Source organism: Jaculus jaculus, chromosome 5 (assembly GCF_020740685.1).
Source record: "Jaculus jaculus isolate mJacJac1 chromosome 5, mJacJac1.mat.Y.cur, whole genome shotgun sequence".
Taxonomy (NCBI): domain Eukaryota; kingdom Metazoa; phylum Chordata; class Mammalia; order Rodentia; family Dipodidae; genus Jaculus; species Jaculus jaculus.
In genome coordinates this window covers 32,377,359-32,398,968 of record NC_059106.1, presented here as the reverse complement: position 1 = coordinate 32,398,968, position 21,610 = coordinate 32,377,359, and the positions used below count along the sequence as shown (strand labels likewise).

Genomic DNA, 21,610 nt, shown 5'->3' with positions numbered 1-21,610 from the left:
TTATTTTTAGTTATTATTAGTATTTCACTGTATAAATTAAACTTCATCTTAGGTATGAATGGATATAAACATACACTATGCAGGATTACATAATAACTGTGATTTCAGGCATTTTCCCCAGTTTTCCCCATAAACTCATGTGTTTTGAAGGCTTGGTTCCCAGCTGATGACAATTTGGGAGGTGGAGCCTTGCAGGAGGAGGTGTGTTGCTGGAGGATGGGTTTAGGGGTGCTATAGCCAGCTCCCCCTTGCCAGAGCTCAACTTACTCTCATGCTGCTGTTGTCCACCTGCTGTGGCAGAAATGATGTTTAGCCTCTGCTCATGCCATACCTTTCCCTGCCATCACGAAACTTCCCTTGAGGCTATACCAAAATAAATCCTGTTCTCCCATAAGCTGCTTTTGGTAAGGTACTTCCTCCCAGCAATGAGAAGGTAACTGCAGCAGGTAGCCACTGGGTGGGTGGGGGTCTTAGAACTATATATAGATTAACCTTAATTTTGCCATAAAATACATCTATAAAAGCTTCCTCTACCCCTCCTTCAAATTAAGTAACACTGAAGATGGGGTCTGTGCTCAGTGGGGCTCAGACAGTGTCCTGAGGAGAGGAACTTCTAAAATACTGATGTCAGAAGCTTGCCTAAGTAGAGCCCATCACAGCCTCAAATTATGCCTCAGGAGTCCCCACAAGCTCTGTAACCAAAACAGTGACTTTAGTTTCAATGATCATCACATGGCATGCACTTTGTTTTGGTTGTTTCATGACACAGGGGTGGAGCCCCTGACTATACAGATATCAACAGCAATGTACCTTTGTGTACTTAAAATGAACTCTGATTCACACAGGACCAGCCTATCCCATGCTTGGAGGGCTGTGAGGTTTGCTGAAGTGGCCCATTGTGTTTGTTTTATACCAGGCTTGCATTTCATGGATCTCAGTGGTCCACAAAGGATTTCTCTTGACTTCTCCTATCAGCAGGAAGGATTCCAGTCTGGAGCTGGTGAAAGTATGTGATCAGGTGTTCATTACTGACCCACATCACTATCTCTGGAGCAGTTAGAGCAAGGTTGGAGATCTTTAGAACTTCAAGGTCTTTCTCTACTGTTCAATGCCCTGAAAGCTGTTTAGAAACATACTACTTTGTTTTCTTACCATTTGGCCCTTTCTGCAAGACAATCCTTAACAGGTATGTAAAGATGATTAGAACTGGAATGCTATTTTCTTTCTGATGAATCTGACCTATCAAATTGCATTACTTTAAAACAATCATTAAAATTAAGGGCATGGCCATGTACATCTGTAACCCTAGCCCACAGGGATGGATACCACAGTATCACTGGGGTCATTGATGGACAACAACCTCAGGCTGAGGGGAAAACCCTGTCTCAAAGAAATACATGGGTAAACAAAAGATAGACACCCAGTGTTCTTCTCTGGCCTCTACATGCATGTGCATTGAGCCTATGCATCTGCACACACCACATGCATAAACACACATATGTGCACACAAATCATTAAAATCACAAAATTATCATAGAGGTTGGACTATGCAGGGAATGATGAAATATTTGGATTATCCAGGCAAGATAATAGCTTCTTATCATGATGTTTTTAAAAAATATTTTTTAATTTATTTATTGGCAGGCAAAGAGAGAGACAGAGAAGAGAGAAAGAGAAAATGAGAATGGGCACACCAGGGCCTCTAGCCACTGCAAATGAACTCCAGATGCATGTACCACTTAATGCATCTGGCTTTATGTGGATACTGGGGAATGGAACCTGGGTCATTAGACTTTGTAGTCAAGTGATTTAACCACTGAGCAATCTCTCCAGCCCCATGGTGTTTTTTTTTTTTTAATTTATTTGTGAGCAGAGAAGGTGGGGGAGAGGAGTAAGTATGAACACATCAGGGCCTTTTGCCACTACAAATGAACCCCAGGTATATGTACCACTTTGTACATCTGGCTTTAGTGGGTTCTGGGGAATTGAACCTGGGCCATTGGGCTCTGTAAGCAAGCACCTTTGACTGCTGAGCAATCTCCCCAGTCCTATGATACCTTTGGTTTGGGAACATTCTTGTTGCCTGTACAAATTCTGTTTACTGTTCTACTGATACTTAGGACATTGAAAAATACTATGTGCATCCCCCAACTTAGCTAAGGGGCAAAGGAAGGGAGACTTCATGTCTAGAGAAAAATCAGTGGGGCTTTATACTCTAAACTGCAATGTTCCATCTCAAAGCCAAGTTGAAATTTCTCCCTGGTCTCCCCCATAAGTAAGCATCATCTCAAGACTTCGGACACTGGCTGAAACAACCAAGACAGGTAAGAGACAGCCCGTGTTCTGTGAGTGGCTGTGAAGCACAGCTATGCAGCTGTGACTGTCCAAGGCCCTGCAGCTGCTGCATTTCGGCTCCGTGCATGCCTTATTTATTCTCCGTTAATACTAAATGGCAGTGTGCCTGCCAACAACCTTTCATGTCATCTAGGAAACAGGAGCACATTCAGTATATGATCCTTGAGGTCACCTAAATTATAAACTTAAAATATGAAAATTAAGAATATAGGGGCTGGAGAGATGGCTGAGCAGTTAAGGCATTTGCCTGCAAAGCCTAACAACCAGAGTTCAATTCCCTAGTATCCACATAAAGCCAGATGCGCAGGGTGACCCATTCTCTCTGTCTCTCTTATATCTCTCTCTGCTTGCAAATAAATAAATAGAAATACCTTTTTTTTTTGGTTTTGTTTTTGAGGTAGGTCTCATTCTAGGCTGACCTGGAATTCACTGTGTAGTCTCAGGGTGGCCTTGAACTCATGGCGCTCCTCCTACCTCTGCCTCCCAATAAAAATACTTTTGATTTATTTATTTAGTTTTATTTTTGGTTTTTTGAGGTAGGGCCTCACTCTAGCCCAGGTTGATCTGGAATTTACTATGTAGTCTCAGGGTGGCCTTGAACTCATGACGACTGTCCTACCTCTGCCTCCCAAGTGCTGGGATTAAAGGCGTGCACCACCATGCCTGGCTAAAAATACTTTTTAAAAAATGATTCCCAGCACATGGCAGAGTCAGAAATCAGAATCAACAGCCTGCGATGTGTCCACATTTACACATTTATTTGGGTTTAGAGAGACAACACAGATAAAATACTTTGATCATACACAAGTTACATTTGTTAAGAACTGATTGCCACACATTTGTATATTTTACGTTTTAATTTTTTTTTTCTGTCTTTAGTAATGGAGTGATGCTGGGGAAATGTTGACACCATTTGGGAACAGTATTTTGGCACACGTGACTAGTAAATACACAGTGTTTGCATTGAGCACTTGAAAAAAGAGGAGCACGTGCAAGATGGTGGCCACGTTGAGGTCCCTGGGTTCTTGGTCTTGCTGTGATATTTACACCTGTGCTGCCTTTGTCCAGGTGCTGAGGAGCTGTGCCTGCTTCCTCCCAGCAGGGTTAATGCCTACAATATTGGCAGTTTGTAACTCCCCATAATTGGTTTCTCCTAGTCTCAGGGATGAAACAGTGTTCACCTGTGTGTGTGTGTGTGTGTGTGTGTGTGAAATCACACAATTCTCAAAGAGAAATCTTAGGACAGTGCTTGGCCGAGGGATGGTCTCTCATAGAGCTGATGTGGAGGGCACACAGCTTGGGGATAAGGGATAAGAGAGAGGGGGAGAACTGGAGAGGCGATGGTAAGAGGAGAGGAGAGGAAAGGAGAGGAGAAAGGAGACGCAAGGAAGGAAGGGGAGAGGAACAGATGTAAATATGGTTCTTATAATATCAAAGTTCAAAGTTCAATAGAGTTACCACATAGAAGACATACCAATAATATATTGTGCAAGCTTTTACAGCAATACATGTTGATTTGCAACACTGTACAATTCAGATATAAAGTGCACGACCCCAATCTGAGGCGACAAGACAGTACTATCAATATAAGAAAGGCAACACAGTCATACACACAAGTGATGTCTTTTATCATATCCTGTGAGTGTACATAAAGACCATACCACTTAGAAGTCTCAGATAAACATATACTGCATTTCAAGTATTTTTAATAATAAACACAATATTGTATAAACTAAAATGGCCATGTCAATTCTGCTTAAAGCTAAAACCAATGCATCACAAATTTATAAAGAATGGTCATACATAAAGATCTATGGCACTGGGAATTTAGACCAATGTTCAAAACAATCTCCCTTCGTGCCTCCTTTTCTTCTTTCCTCCCTCTTGAGTGGATGATAGATCTACTTTAAAGAGCATTTATCAAACTACTGTGACCTGTCAGGCTTGCACTTGCTGCCTCCTCTGGGCTATGATGAGAAGAAATTTCTGTGCATAGGTCTGAATAATGCTACCAGCAACTTTGAAGAAGGACCCATGTGGGAGATTTAATTTATTGGTAAAAATTACTTTGCTGAAAATTCATGCATAGGCACAAATTTTCTCTTTTAAATTCTGTCATCTCATCAAACTAAAAACTACCTTCTGCTATCAAGTCTGTCCCCTAAGTGCTAAGCATCCTGTCAGTCAGGACATTAGTCCCCACTTCCTTCTCTAGGTTGGACAGTAGGTTTGATAGATTGGTGTCTCGGGCTCTGAATTGGGGCCTTGGACCTCAGGATCAAGACAGATGGACATCTACACGCTTATTCTTAGCAGGCAATTTCTAGAAAGGAAAAGTTATGTTACCCACTAGGAAAATGCCCCAAATGGGAAGTTATTCCTTCATTCAGTTCTCTATTCGCTGCCTTGGAAAGCAAGGGCCCAAAGGTGTGCTCATACCAAGGATCAGTATGCTTGTACATAGCCCATAGAAATAAGGCAGGGGGCAAACTCACGAAGAATTCAGATGGCTACATCATGGGCACTTCAGTCTGTTAAAGGACAGGACTCTCGGCAGTGGCGCAATGCCCACTCATACAGATCTTCCCAGATATGCGCTAGCAGATGTGGGAGGCTGTAGTTTCCCTACCTGTGCTTCTTGAGATTCCATGAAGATTTACAGGATCAATGGGAAACTCCTATCTCTCTATCAGGTTTGCAGGGAGAAAACATTATTTTGAATTTTAATCATCTGCACACTCTGGTCAGGTTGGATCTCAATGGGAGGCTGACAACAAGAAGTTCTTAGGGGACCTCAACATCTGCCAGGGCGAGGAACTCATTTCAGGAAAGGGAAATGAATTCATTCTTCAGGATCTAGTGATAGGGAGCCTAGCAGGAGGGCTGGTGCATGTGGGATGGGGAAGGAATGGGAACAAGCAATTATCCAGGAGGCAAACGACTCCCTGGACAGAAGCAATGCGACATCCAGGGTGAGGTCATTATTGTCACACAGAGATCTTTTTCTGTGGCTGCATTGACTCTTCTGGGCTCACACTTTGGGAATGTACTTTTTCCTTCTTTGGGATGATTGGGTTTTATTTTTATTTTTTCTCATTAATATAAATGACCTAGTAACAGAATATGGTTTAGGAAGATGCTTCAAGCACCAATATGAACCTTGTGCTGGAAACAAGTTGAATGGGAAAGCAGAATACATAGGCTGACCAAAGTTTCACCTATAATGAAGCTTGGCTTGCCGTACTCAGAGTATGTGACTGCTGAGGGCAAACTGGGTAGAAAACTTAAATGCGAAGATAATCTCAATTGTTGAAATGATCAATCATTTTTGGAAGTATTTTTGTGTATTTGTTTTGAAATTCTGTCTCCAGAGATGTGACAAACCATAACATATCCTGAAGGAAGTAACCATACCTTTAAAGAATTTTGTGGGCCTATGTGTGAAAATTTCCTTGCTATGTGTTTTACTATACCTCCATTAAAAGAAAGAGAAAAAATAAATCTGGCTTAGGTTTTATATCTGCCCCTGCAGTTTGTATAACCCATATAAAATAAAAATCCATATGTTACAAAATAGGATTTCTTTTAATATATATTTTTTCCTTTTGTAAAATTATATGTATTTAAATACATTTGAAATGTTGCTATAGGTAAATTAGAAATTTTTTCTAATACTACGAAAAAGGCAAGAGTTTTTAATAGTCAGCATTCATTTTATATTTTCTTTATCCTTTTCGCTGTACCCCAGAGAACCTTTTATGATTCAGGGGCAATTTGACGCTATTCAATCCTATTGCTTTGAAGTGAAAGTAAAGCTAGATTTGCACACTCTACTAAAACAAGGGAAATATTTATAACAGTTTTAAGCTTTTCCTTACTGATTAGAAGATAGCCTTTCATCACTAATTATTAGAGAGGTATTCTAAACTTGAGAAATGATTTTTAAAAGGAACGATTTTTTTTTTTTGATTTTAAACTGTATTCTACGTTGACACCACAAAATAGAAATTGATTTACTTTGGAACAAACTACAAATACATTTACACAGTTTGTGACAACTTAATTGTCTACCTAGAGAACTGAAATAGCTTAATGAGCTAGGTCATTATAAATCTTGTCCAAGGCGTTCTATTTCTTCAATCAGGAAGTCAATATCTTGGTGAGTTGCTGCAGGGTTTGAGATGACCATGCGGAAGAAGTTGACTTTGTCACCCAAGGGTTGGTAGCTGACCATTGTGGTCCCATACTCCATCATTCTGGCTTTGATCACTGGTGCCACCTATGGGAGAGACCATACTTATGAGGTGACTTTCTCTTGGTGACTCATCCTTAGCTTAGGAACCCAAAAGCAAGCAATGTTTTTAGTTTTTTAACTAAACAGGACCAAATTTATTTTCTCTTGAAGGAACCGCAGGTTTTCTTGGAATCAGAGGATAAGGATAACTCAAAGAATTCAAGACTCTGGAGCTGCTAAGAGTAGTAACAGACACAATCATAGAAAATGTTAATGAAAATTGAGAAAAAAAAAAAAAAGAAGTAACAGACACAAGACCATCAGGCACTTGCCAACTTGACTGTCCAGTTAGTATTTTGGGAGAATGGTCAGGATTTGATCTTGACCTCAGGGCTCAAAGGATTAGCCATACAACATCTGGGGGAGTTTTTAACCTCAGAAATATAAACTCATTGGAGAAAACACTTTTCAGAGAATTCTTACTGAGGGGTAAGCTTCAGTACCATGATAAACTAACTAACAATGGCTTGCTAACCATCCTGGAGACATGAAACTTTCCTAAGTTAATTCTCTTTCTGCATCGCCTCCATTGATGAGACATTCTAAGAGACATTCCTCAATGATAGGAAAACTCATCTGGGGGTAAAATGCTGAACCCATAAGGAAGCACACCAAAAACCCACCAAAGCACACTTCAAACAAGGTTTGACAGTATTTCTGGCAGACTGTTAATTACAGCCCCAGGGCTTCTCTATAGCATATGAAGCTAAGTTTCTTCTGTTGGACACAGAATTTTTACGTCATCCAGTTCCAAGGATTCATCTTCTCCATTCACTCAAATGAACCTTTAACTCTGCCAAAAGGAATGTACCATCCACATTTTCATCACTTCATGTCTGTCATCAGCCTTACCGTGCCATACTTTATCTTCTGGTTCACATGCCACACACATGCAGGACTCCATCATAGTCCCACAATGCCTGGGAAGCCTTTCCTGTCTTCTCTAGCCCGTTGGCATCTTTTTCTTCTACACTGTAACTATGTGGTTCTTATATATCAATTACGACGTGGTAATTTCCTATTGGTCTTTTATTGATGGGAAAATCTGCTTTCTTTTTCTACCTCATCTGTAAGCTCTTGGAAAGCAGGCACAGTATCTTTTGCTTCTATTTCCTAGGACAGTACAGAGACAGTAACACGAGAGCAAGGGCAGACATAGAATTTGCCAGCTTCTCAATCTCAGAATTTTCAGTCTCCAGAACTGTAAGATAGAAATAGACTTCCAGGGCCGGAGAGATAGCTCAGCAGTTAAGACACTTCCCTGAAAAGCCTAAAGACCCAGTTTTAATTCCCCAGTACCCAGATAAAGCTGGATGCACAAAGTGGCACATGTGTCTGGAATTTGTTTGTAGTGGCTGGAGGTTCTGGCACACTCATTCTTACTGTCTGTCACTTCTGTTTCTCTCTGCTTGCAAATAAATAAATAAATAAATAATTCTTTTGAAAACCAAGCAAATGAAGTTGTGAAAAGTCTGGACATATTGGAGCCTATAGATCTCCTGGGCTCATGCACCAAAGTGGAGTTTCTCAGAGACATACACAGGTGATGCATGTGAAAGGCACAACCGACTCATATGTCCAAGAAGCTCTCAGCACTTACCTTTGAGAGGCGACTCATTCTCTCTTCATTGTCTTCCACAATGCGCAAACTGGGAGGTACATACCAGAAGCAGACATTTGTATGCTGAGGCTATGGAGAACAAAGAAAGGTGCATCAGACCAATCAGGCCAATTTGAGAATTCCAAGGGCATCTATTCTGCTTGCTGTTGTTGTGTGCATATCCAGGTGTATGAGCTGTCTTCACTAGCAGAGTGTGTTTACCCGAGGCGGGCGGCTGGGGTAGAACTTGGCCTGTCCCTTTCCACTGCTTTCCATCTATTCTTATGTGAGCCAGTCTCTTACTGATCCCGGAGCTTGCTCTTACTTTTGCAAGTGCCTGTGGTTCTTGGATCTCTGTTTCCCTACAAGACTGGGGTTACAGACCTGTGTGACTGTACCCAGCACTTTGCTGGGTTCTGGGCATTGATTCCAGCCGTTTCTCCAGACTCCTCAGGCTCTCATGCTTGCACAAAAAGCATCTTAAACACTGAGCCATCTTTCCAGCTCCAACTCCTGCTTTTAAATTAGTAACTGCTGTTGATGCACCCCATTTTCACATTCTATAGTCATTTGTGAGTGTGATCTTTATTCCAGCTCAGAATAACTACCCCAAGCATCATCTACTGTTTCCCCTCTGTAATGGTCCCTCTCATTTGTACAACACATTATTGACATTAGAAAATATCAGGAGTAAGGACTGGAATAGATTAAATTTTTGAGGGTTGACACATACCTTCCCATCAAACACCATTTCATATCCCTCTCGGTTTTTTATGATATTGTATAAATACTCCGCCAGCTCCAAGCACTTATCAATATGTGCCTCAAACCCAGTAGTCCCCTGAGGAAGAGAAAGAGGACACTCATTAGGCAGGTTGAGGATACGGATGGTTTTCAGGGTGAGATGCAGGATGTAGTGAGTATTCTGGACTTGTTCATTCTACTGATGCCTACTTGTGATGCTCCGACAGTTTTCTCATACAAGACTATTTCTAGAGGGTTGTTTTCCCTGGTGATTATTTCCCCTTTAATACTCCCCCCTCAGGTGCATCTGTTCCTTTTCATTAAGGTTCTCCGCAGTTGACTCCTTTTGTTCCTGAGCCTTCATTCCCCAGGCAATTATTTTGATTACTCAAGGGGAAAATTTGCCTCTGTGGTTCATAGATGTAATCATGGAAGGCATTAATAACAAAAGGATAGGGCTGGTCTCTTCCTGCAGATAAGAAGTCTTGTCAAGCATAACCCTACCCCCATGCCTCCGTGTCCCTTCCCATGATGTGAAATTTACATCTGGAGACCCCATGTGTGCCTCATTACAGAAAGAATAGGCACTCACTGAATAAATGAACGAGCAGGTGCTCTGTTAGCCCTTATTCTGCCCAGCTCTGTGACATCCTCCTTTGCTGATGAAGGACTCTCATCTTTTTTTTTTTTTTTTTTTTTGGTTTTTCGAGGTAGGGTCTCACTCTGGCTCAAGCTGACCTGGAATTCACTATGTAGTCTCAGGGTGGCCTCGAACTCATGGCGATCCTCCTACCTCTGCCTCCTGAGTGCTGGGATTAAAGCATGTCACAGATGTATTTGACTTCCCAGCTCTGGAAGTGCTGGGTTTGGATTTAAAACAACACGAAAAAAGCCTCAGACTGGAGCTGTTTAACTGATGTCAGGGTGCACTAGGGAACTGCTGTCTCAAAAGGCTCTCTGCTGATCCCCTTAGGTTCCTCCATCCACTGAGTGCTAATAGAAAGCCTAGGAAAGCAGTGAAGACCCATACCAGCCTACCTGTACCCATGAGGATGGAAACTAGGAGCACTTGTAACTGTGATAAAGAGAAGATGTGCTCTCGGCACCCCACTAAAGGAAGGCCCAACATAGCCCAGTGCCTTGTAATTTTAAAGCAGGTCTCAGAATGAGCTGCTCTGAAGCAATCTAGTGGGTTCAGAAAGTCACTTCTTTGGAGATTAATGTCCCAGATGATTGGCTCAAGGAGGCCGAGCCATTTCTGACAACCTCTATGGCCAGCCAGCACCTATGCCATGAGCTCTCACTCTGCAGGTACTAAGCTGTTTGGGGTTGATTAAGACTAATCTAGCAGCTCGGGTTCACTTGGAATGGACTCTGGCTGCACAGGAGCCCACAGATGGAAGTGGTACATGCACTAATGTCACATGAGTATGTCATAAGGTGCTGCTTTTGAAATAGTTCCAAATTTACTGGTTTTTCTCCATTTTCACTACTGACACCCTAGGTCTAGTCTTGCTTTTCTTTTTCTTTGTCTTTTCAAGGTAAGGTCTCACTCTAGCTCAGTCTGACCTGGAATTCACTATGTAGTCTCAGGGTGGCCTTGAATTCACGATCCTCTGCCTCCCAAGTGCTGGGATTAAAGGCGTGTGCCACCATGCCCGGCTGATCTTGCTATTCATTCAGGAAATTGTTGAGGCAGTTTAGACAGACTCTACTAATCTCAAATTATGTGCTTCAGCTCCTGTGTGGTCTTGTTCCTAGAACATCCTTCTCTCAGCTTTGCTCGAAGTCCTACTTATTTCACCTCTGCTAGTCAAGCCCCAGCTCGGAGGCACCTCCGTGAAAGCATTCTTGATTGTCCCACTAGGAATGAGCTGCTCATCCTTCTTCTGTACTTCGTTTATGACCAGTTATGAAGGTATCTGTGAATGTATCATACCCCACCTGGGAAACAGTAGCCTCCTTATCCCACCTCATGTAGCACCAGGTGGGATAAGAGACACTCAACATCTACCTCATAAACAGTATTTTAAGGAGAAAATGAATGTTTGGTCACTTAGCAAAGGATGCTGATGTTAGTTTCACTTTGATAATTTTTCACTTTATGTCTGCTTCCCTTTCAGCTCCTCCTCTTCTTGTTTTCCACTGTTAATGGTCCTGGGAATAGTCTTTTTATAATTTGTTTTCTAGAGAATGTAGAGTTAGCTTTGGTCATTGTCTGGTGATAAGTAAAACCAGGAGGGATTCACTGATTTGTTACCTATAAGTTGGGAATGTGGTCAAATTAAAAATATAATCTTTGACCTTTCCAGCATGTTTACATATAATATAAATGTCTGCCCTCAGAAAGTTACATAATGAGGTTCAGCATGCACGATGCACTATCAGCTATAGGAAGTACTTCACTGGGAGAGGAGGGGTCACCTTTAGGTAAACAGATACCTAAAAGGAGCTTTATTATCAGGAATTATCCCTTGAAATGTCAAAAATAAACTATCATGGTAGGTTTTTCCTTTGATTTCCTGTTTTGTTCTATGAACATACATTAATTCACCCTGATGATCAGTCACTGGTTAAGATACAGGCTGGGGAGAGGGGGATGAAATAAATCCAACATCAATGAGGATGGAAACAATAAGGAACACCTCTTGAAAAATCAAGATGTTCTTCCAGACTTGGAAAAATGGGATTGTTTTCTGGTCATGAGCATTAGAAGCAATTGGGCTTGGCAGGAAACAAATAAGCAACAGGTTTAATTATACTCTTGTCCTTATAGATAGAATGCCAACATGCAGAATCAGGATTAAAGAAATTTTCCTGAGTGATTGTCATTTGTCAATCATTTTCTACAAGCATCAGATAAAGTTTTGTTTGTTTTAAGTTTTCATTCAGTGGGTCTGTGCATGCTCACCTTTGCCCTCCACATCAGCCACAATTTGAAAACATCAACATGGCGTCCACACTGTAAGGCCTTGTCCCCAGTGTCATAGGACAGGTCATACTGCTTGTCTTGCTGGAAGAGGTAGGAAGCATGCATCTGGTTGCAACTCTGCATCAGCCCCTACAAGAGGAAAGAGATAATCAGGAAACTACGAATTAACCACTGGTGTTACACTGTGTTCGTGAAGTGTTTTTGCATATGTATGTGAGTGTGATGTGCATGCCTGTGTGTATGTGTGTTCATATGCACGTGGGCACATGTGTTTGTGTGTGTTTGCATGTATGGGCCAGAGGTTGACGCTGGGTGTCTTCCTCATTCACTGTTCATTTTACTTGTTATGGCAGGGTCTCTCACTTGAACTCAGAGCTCCCTGATTGCCTAGTCTAGCTAGTTAGCTTGCCCAGACAGCCCCTGTCTTTACTTGCCATGTACTGGGATTACAAATGGGATGCCACCCATGCAAAACATTTATTTAGGGGCTGGAGATATAAGCTCTGGTCCTCTGGCATGCACAGTAAGTACTTTATCCACTCAACGATTTCCCTAGCTCCTTATGATGGTAATTATTATTAAGAAGAGAATAAAATAAAAAACATGGTACATGGTGGATGGTAGTTATGTCACTGTGAAAACTGTAGGGTTAAAGCCTTTTAGCAAAAAACATTTTCTAAATATTTGCACAGGACTGTACAGCAAAGAACCATGTGGTTGGGTTACATGTAGGTCCCCACATATTTAGTCAGTTATCAGAGTAAAATAATTTTTATTTATAGGATATACAGTTTTAACCATTTGAGTTCTATGAAAATATAATATAATACTTGTCCCTTATAGAGCTTACATTCATGTGCCACTTTAACATGAATGAAGAAAATCCATTTAAAGAAATAAATGACAGTTGACTCAATCACTCTGTCCATCAAACCACTCAGGCTAGTTTGTACTAGTAGAGGTTTGTTTCTATTTTTATTAATTTCATTTTTTAACACAGATTTTCAGTGAGGGGTCTTTTTAACCCCAGTGGTTCTATTTTTTTGATTTTTTCCATTTGCTTCATAACTTAAACCAAGTCTCTTCTAGTCTTAGATTATAATTTCTAATTTTGTGCTTCTAAGCATATTTATGAAAACTGGAGAGGTAATTTATTGGAGTGAACTGACTTCCCCATCCTCCCCTTTAAAAAAAAATATTTATCTATTTATTTGAGAGTGATAGGTAGACAGAGAAGGAGGCAGAGAAAGAGAGAGAGTGGGTGCGCCAGGGCTTCCAGCCACTGCAAAGGAACTCCAGACATGTGCGCCTCCTTGTGCTTCTGGCTAACGTGGGTCCTGGGGCATCAAGCCTCGAACTGGGGTACTTAGGCTTCACAGGCAAGCGCTTAACTGCTAAGCCATCTCTCCAGCCCTTCCCTTTCCTTTTTTGACAGGATGTTACTTCACAAATGATGAACGATGTTGCAAAGTTGACAAATACCACTAAAATGATTATGATTTAGAAGTAACTTATCTCCTGCTACTCTGATAAATGGTTATATGTGATGTTTTTCTGACAAGTTTTCAGTTTTGGTTATTTGTTACTTTGGCACTATTGCTTGTCTTTTATTTTTGCAGGTGTACTATATACCTCAGCCTTGAAAAGAAAATCTGAATAAAGAAAAATCATAGAAAAATAGCAAACTGAATTTGTTTTCTGATTTATCCTCCATATCTACTTTGGTTAGCTTATTATGCAATAGAAGTGAAATATCAGGTTTTTACTCCTGTGTCCTTTTCATTAAAACTGACACAAAATGTACATTCTCCTTTGTTTCATACATATATAGGGCTATTGAGTGATTAAATTATGGTTGATAATTTATTATTGAGTGATTAAATTATGGTTGATAATTTATTTTTCTATTCCTTAAAGTTCCTCCAACTAGTCACCATGACTAAACAATCTGCAAAATCTTTCAAATTCAGCATTGAGAGGCCTTATTATTAGCTAAGTTCTTCAGGGTACAAAGGGTGATTTATTCATTTGAATTAAGATTTACTTATCCTGGAGACAGATAAATGAGCTGATGGTGGAACTCTTGGCCACTCTTTACACGTCAGCATGTATAGCATTTATCAGGAGCATATTGTGTATTACATACAATTAAGAGACATCATATTTTCAGCTGTCTTCTAAGTAAATACTGAATATAAGAAATTGCAGAGAAACCCTGACAGATAGAATCCTTTTGGTGCTACATCTGATCAAAGTTGAAAAGTTGATTTTTTTTTTTTTTTTTGTAAATAGGAGACATGCTTTATCATTGTCTCTGATCTCAGTAGAATAATGGTTTAATGTGCAATGATGGTGTTTCTGCTTTGATAAATCAAAGATGAAATATTATGGTTACATGATTAGATGCATCTATTGTCATATAAACTTTAGGGTAGTTTCTACATAACTCTCAGCCTGGAAGGTGAATAGTTTTGGTTTAATTTTTATTTAAAACTGAAGAGTGCATCTTATTCTCAGTGTTTGAAGCAAATGTAATTCTAGTGAGGTCCAATGTGGAAATAGTTGGGCAGAAAAACTATGAATAAAAAGTATTTTAATGTAAAATGTTCTGCTTTGTCAATATGTAATTATGGTAAAAAGATTTATTTCATCCCATTTATCTCCTTCCTTTAGCCATAGTTTACAACTGGCAGCTCTGTCTATATAAAAATATATATTAAAGAGCTAAATCACTTAAATCTGCTTTATTAGATTGTAGCTCACTTATTGCATAGAAACTGGACTTGGCTTTGACTTAGCTTTACATTCTTAATGTACCTTTACTTTTATTTAAGATATGAAGTCATTATCTTAAAACATTATTTTTATTTATTACTTAAATCATTTATGTATATCTGGTAAGTTATGGCCAACATTTTTTTGTTTGATTGCAAAGTGATTTGAAATACATATTTGGTACACTAAAAGGCATCGTAGGGCCAGGCATGGTGGCATACACTTTCAGTTCCAGCAGCCAGGAGGTGAAGGTAGAAAGATCATTGTGAGTTCTAGGCCAACCTGAGACTACATAGTGAATTCCAGCAAGTTCTTAAACAGTCACTCAACCATTGGGATCATATGAAGCTGAAGAGTTTCTTTACAGATAAGCATATAATAAACAAAGCCAATAGAATACCCACAGAGTGGGAGAAAATATTTGCAGGTTATCCAACTGATAGAGGCCTTATCTCTAGAATTTACAAAGAACTCAAAAGTCTAAACAATAAGAAGACAAATACCCCACTCACAAAATGGGGCACAGAGTTAAACAGGCAATTCACAGAGGAAGAGATACAAATGGCAAACACACACCTAAGAAAATGTTCATCATCCCTAATCATCAGAGAAATGCAAATTAAAACAACTATGAGATTCCACCTTACCCCAATAAGGATAGCCAACATCAAAAGGTCAAATGAAAATAAATGCTGGCGAGGATGTGGAGAAGCAGGGACACTCATTCACTGTTGGTGGGAATGCAGGATGGTACAACCACTTTGGAAAGCAATATGGAGACTCCTAAAAAAGCTGACTATAGAAATACCAACAGACCCAGTTATACCATTACTGGGCATGTACCCTAAAACCTTCAAACCAAAAGCCAGAGAGATTTGCTCAACCATGTTTGTAGCAGCTCAATTCGTAATAGCTAAAAGCTGGAATCAACCCAGATGTCCATCATTAGAAGAATGGATAACAAAGATGTGGTATATCTACACAATGGAATTCTATACAGCAGTAAGAAAAAACGACATAAAGAAATTTGAGGAAAAATGGTTGAACCTGGAACAGATCATTCTCAGCGAACTTACCCAATCACAGAAAAAAAATCGACACATAGTCTCACTCATCAGCCTTGGCTATAGTGAGATTCTACCTTGACACCTCTACCAGAGTTCCCCAACCCCCTCAAAACAACCAAAAATCCTAAAAATCAAATAGAAAAGCCTTCTGGACAGGATTGTCTAGGCAGCTGTCATAGGTTGACTCTGGGATAAATGGTGCAAGGTCAAATGTTATCAGAGGTTAATAATAGGCATTTATAAATATATATATATATATACACACACACATATATATATACATACATACATAAACAGAAATCATAATTGAATATCCTGGATATTAATCCTCTGTCATATGGATAGCTGGCAAAGATTTTCTCCCATTCTGTAGGTTGCCTCTTTGCTCTATTCAGGGTATCCTTTGTTGTACAAAAGCTTTGTAATCTCATGAGGTCCAGTGGTTGATTAGTGGTGTTATTTCCTGGGCAACTGGGGTTATATTCAGAAAGTTGTTGCTTATGACAATATGTTGAGGTGTTTCCCCTACTTTTTCCTCCAGCAGTTTTAGGGTTTCAGGTCAGATATTAAGGTCTTTGATCCATTTGGACTTAATTCTTGTGCATGGAGATAAGGATGTATTTTCATCCTTCTATATACAGATATCCAGTTTTCCCAGCACCATTTGTTAAATAGGATGTCTTTTCTCCAATAAATATATTTTGCATTTTTTTTTGTCAGAAAATGGATTTAGCTGCCTGGATTTACATCTGGTTCCTCTATTCTCTTCCCATTGATCTACATGTCTGTCTTTGTGCCAGTGCCATGCTGTTTTTGTTACTATGGCTCTGCAATATAAGTTAAAATCAGGTATGGTGATACCACCAGCTTTATTTTTGTTACTCAAAATTGTTTGGGCTATTCAAAAACTCAAAAAAAATCCTAAATAATAAGAAATCAAACAAGCTAATTAAAAAAAGGGCTATGAAATTAGAGAGTTCTCAAAAGATGAGCTACAGATGGCCTATAAACATCTAAAAACATATTCTACATACTTAACCATCAGAGAAATGCAAATTGAAACTACTTTAAGATTCCATCTCACCCCTGTCAGAATGGCTATCAACAGGAAAACGAATGACAATAAATGCTGGTACTGTTGGTGGAAATGTAAACTGGTACAGCCATTGTGGAAATCAGTGGGGAGGTTTCTGAGAGAGCTAAAAATACATTTACCATATGGCCCAGCTGTACCACTTCTATATATATCCTCAGGCTTATATCCTAAAGACTCATCTCACTACCTTAGAGATACTTGCATGTCCATGTTTATGGCTGCTCTATCCACAATAGCTAGGAAATGGAACCAGCCTAGAAGTCCCTCAACTGATAATGAATATATGGTACATTTATACAATTAATCAGTAAAGAAAAATGAAATTATGAAATTTGCAGGGAAATGGATGTATCTGGAAAAGATTATACTGTTAAGTAATCCAGGTCCAGAAATCCAAATGCTATATACATTCTCTTTCATACGTGAATTCTAGCTACAAATTTTAAACTTGTATGTGAGTTAGAGTAAAATTGGTAGCAGAGGCCTTTATCGCATCTTCCAAGGCTCAGGGTCCATTGTGGAAGAGATGGCTAAAAGAATGTAAGAGCCAAAGGAAAGGCAGTAATGCTTACAATGCAATCTTCCAGATAGAAAATGGATTTGATATCTATGACCTCACAGTGTCTGGTACTACCTACACAAGACCATCATAATAGGAGGAAAAGATGATCGCATTAAAATAAAAGAGAGACTGATTGAGAGGGGGAGGGGATATGATGGAGAGCAGACATGTGAAGGGGAACGTGGGGGAGGGGAAGGAATTATCATGGTTTGTCTGTAATTATGGAAGTTGTCAATAAAAAGTTAAACAAATAAATAAAACCTTTTAAATAATCACAATTGAGTGTTCATTTTTTTGAGAGCATCCTGAAGGATTGGTTTTGTTATAACTAAAATATTTCAGAAAACCAGCACTTGGGAGGCAGAGGCAGGATGATTATCACAAATTTAATGCAAGCTGGGTCTACATAGCAAGTTCCAGGTGAGCCAGGACTAGATTGTAATATGATGTCTCAAAAAAAAAAAAGGAAGAGCCGGGCGTTGTGGCGCATGCCTTTAATCCCAGCACTCGGGAGGCAGAGGTAGGAGGATCTCCGAGAGTTCGAGGCCACCCTGAGACTACATAGTGAATTCCAGGTCAGCCTGAGCCAGAGTGAGACCCTACCTCGAAAAACCAAAAAAAAAAAAAAAAAAAAAAAGGGAAGAACATTTTTTTTGCGGCAATTCATTGCTGTTATTTCTATATACTGCAATATAAAAACAAAACACTGCAATTCTAAGTTGGATTTAAATAATGAATCTTTCCCCATCCTGCTTTTCTCCATTTTCACACCTACAAGGAAACATTTCCTAGTCAGTGATCATGAATTTGCTTAAGCACCATAAGCGTGACATGAAACTAAGTGGCAACATGATCGAACTGTTGCAAAGCACAGTGAGTGAATCATGCTTCTGACTAAAATTGCGTTGTCAGTCTCCTCGCTGGAAATCCTGTCCATTTGTCACGACCACCAGGAGCTTTCCAATCTTTTGTTATCCACTGTGTAACTGTAATCTTATAAAAGCTCTGGCATTTGGTTTTCTTTCTCTTGTGACTCATAACAAGACTAACATGTGATTCTGAGTTGAAATAGAAAGAGAACCCTTTTTTTAATAAAAAAATATAACCCAAACTAAAACACAGTGCAATATGACTAAAAGTTTAACCAAGTATTGAATGACAGAGTGGTTGGCAAACAATAGAAGGGAATACCACCTTATAGCTTAGGCTTCACCTTACGTGGAATACATAGTTATTTTTGAGAATAAGTGAAACTAAAAGTAATGTGTTGGGCTGGAAAGATGGTTTAGCAGTTAAGGCACTTGCCTGTGAAGCCTAAGAACCCAGGTTCAAATCTCCAGTACCCATATACACCAGATGCACAAGGTGGCACATGCATGTGGAGTTTGTTTGCAGTGGCTGGAGGCTTGGGTGTGCCCATTCTATTTCTCTATCTGCCTATCTCTCTCAGGATGAATAAATAAAAAAATTTTTTTTAAAGTAATGTGATTTATTTTACCAGAATAAAGACATTGAATTTGAGCAAAAGGAAAGTTCACTTAAAGACTAATAAACCGTGAAGGAACAACAGGTACTTTATCTTGTTTCATTGTCATTGAAAACTCACAAGCCAATGCCCCCAGCAGGAAACCCTCTTCAGACAGTATGGTCAACAGGGCCAGTCCAGCTCCAATGGGGATGGGAAAACCAGCTCACAGCCCATGGCCCTCAAGACGCTGTGGCACCAATCTCACCATGTCCACAAAAATGAAAAGCAAAAGTGATCTAGGTTTCATGTACAAGGTAACAGTCTGGCTCTGGGCAATGGAAAACTCATAGACCATCATATTCCAGACTAATCTAAATACATGAATAGTTGCTCTATAAAATGGGAACCTTAGGCTCAAAGAAATTTAGGAAACTATATGATAGCACACAGCATATCATCAATATTTATCCAATAATCTCTGAAATGCTGAAATTTGTTTTATCTTAAATATTTTATTTATTTATTTACTTATTTAAGAGAGAGAGAGAGAGAGAGAAAGAGAAGCAGACAAAATGAGTCTGCCAGAATGAGACATGCCAGGGCTTCCTGCCATTGCAAACGGACTCTAGACACATGAGCCACTTAATGGGTACTGGAAAATCGAACTCAGGCAATCAAGCTTTATAAGCAAACGCCTTTAACTGCTGATCCATCTCTCCAACCCCTGAAATTTGTTTTAGGCTCTAATCCAATAAATCTCAATCTTTTTAAAACAGAGAACTCTCTTGCCACAGAGTGCACATTGCCATCTTAAGGGATGCTATAATTTCCTGGAGCCCATGACAAAAATGCTGTCAGATTCTTGTGCTTTCTTGAGTTTTAAATGGAGCTGTGAATTAATCTGACTCTAATCATTGAATCTTTTCTATACCCTTACTAATATGAGGTCATCTGTATTCACTCATTTTTCCAAGGACTGAGCCTCACTCTTGAAGAGCACACGTTTTAGCCAACAGTTCCTTTTATTGACACTTTAAACCCCACTGCATGCAGAGATCTTGTTACCAAATCTGTGTGACTCACTGTTACTAACCCAGAAGACTAATCGCCTCCTGTTCCCAAATCCTCAGGAAAATAAACAACAACAAAAACATAAATAAATAAATCTCTCACGTCTGAGAGTCCTTTGAAGATGTGAAAACTGCTTTCATCCTCTCAGCCCCTTTTGTTTGTTTTATTTTCTTTCCCTAGGCTAAAAATACCTAGTTCCTTCAGCTTACATGCTTACCAAGTGTTCCTTACTGTTAATTCTCCCTTGCTGGGGTGTCAGTTGTGCAGCAAAACACTGTAGGTGTGAGAGATGCCACCTTTCTCACACTGAAATGCTACTTTTTTGTTTACGTCTCAGTCATGTTTTTGTTGCTTTCTTTGGAATGATATTTTATTTTACTCTTTGTTAACCTGGGTAAGACAAATTAAAGTCCTCTTCTTTCCCTCCCTCCCTCCCTCCCTTCCTCCCTTGCTTTCATGTGTACACACGTGTGTGGTATGTATACATGAACGTGCCTCTGTGATGCCCATGAGCTGACCGTGCTGAGGTGAACTTGCTTACTGGAGTCAGAGCACAGCAGGTATTCTACTCCATCACTCTTCTGCTGGTTATTGCTGGAGTCAGAATCTCTTTCTGATGCTAGAGCTTGCTGTTTTTTTTCAAGGGCTATGGTGATTTCAGGGTCTCTGCTCCCCTGAGGGACTGGGGTTACAAGTGTCCAGGGCCGTGCCCAGTGCTCATGTGTGTTCTGGAGATTCAAACTCAGGCAGTCCTGGACCCCTTCAGTCTTACTCAGCCCTCCAGCCCCTAGAGTCTTATTGTCCACAAGTCTAACAATTGAGCAACATGTGAAATGAGCTTGCCATCTTCAGTTACAATATAACCTCTCTATACTTGGACCTATAAGCAAAACTTGACAATGAGCCCTCTTATGGTTTGAATGTGAATTGTTCTTCACAAGCTCCTGTGTTTGAATGGCTGGCTCTCAGCTGGTGGTACTATTTAGGAAGCTTGTAAAACCTTCAGGAGGTGAGGCCTTGCTGGTCTTGGAGGGGACTTGCTCTTCCCGTTTGTAAAACTCTTTGTGTGCTCTGACTTCATCCACTCTATGTTCTGGGTTCTCATCAGAAGTATTTTATGGTTCACTGAAGTTGTCAGTGAATGTTTTGAACAGGAAAGGGTTATGTGCCAAGCCACCAGGCTCTATCCTGGGTGACATTGTTTCTAATTGGCCGATTCATCCAAATGCCGTCACCAGACCCAATCTCTTTCCAGCTGACTTGCATTTCTCTTTTGGCCTGTGGTAACACTGTAAGAGCCACTATCAAACATCTGGCTGAAATTTAAATAACAAAAACATTTTTTTCCCTTTCAGTTGGTACAGCTGAGGTTTGTGTGAGCTAGGGAAGATAATAACATACCAAACTGGGTGCTTCTTTGATGGAAAGCCAGCATCAGAGGATTGTTTTTCAATGTGATCATCACATTTTGTCAGGAAGTTTGTCTTCAATCTGTCCAAATTTCATTAATTTACTTGACAAACACACAGAAGAATGGCTACTTAAATTTATAGTACTTAAGAAGCAGTGTTCAGAACCAAATAAATGGTACCCTTTTTTAAAAGTTTTTTTTTTATTTGAGACTGATGGGGGGAGGAGGAAGGGAG

The 21,610-nt window shown here is 39.9% G+C and overlaps 1 protein-coding gene across 1 annotated transcript in view; it reads right to left on the bottom strand.

The window, feature by feature from the left end:
- Positions 1–3,096: 3,096 nt before the first annotated feature.
- Gad2 (glutamate decarboxylase 2) overlaps positions 3,097–21,610 on the bottom strand; it is a 75,944-nt gene continuing 57,430 nt past the window's right edge. Inside the window, exons 13-16 of the mRNA XM_004659761.2 lie at positions 11,905–12,054; positions 8,983–9,090; positions 8,250–8,339; positions 3,097–6,634 (exon numbers count right to left, since the gene is read on the bottom strand). Of these exons, the coding sequence (XP_004659818.1) occupies positions 6,461–6,634; positions 8,250–8,339; positions 8,983–9,090; positions 11,905–12,054 (522 nt within the window). The 3' untranslated portion in view covers positions 3,097–6,460. The remainder of the gene's footprint in view (positions 6,635–8,249; positions 8,340–8,982; positions 9,091–11,904; positions 12,055–21,610) is intronic.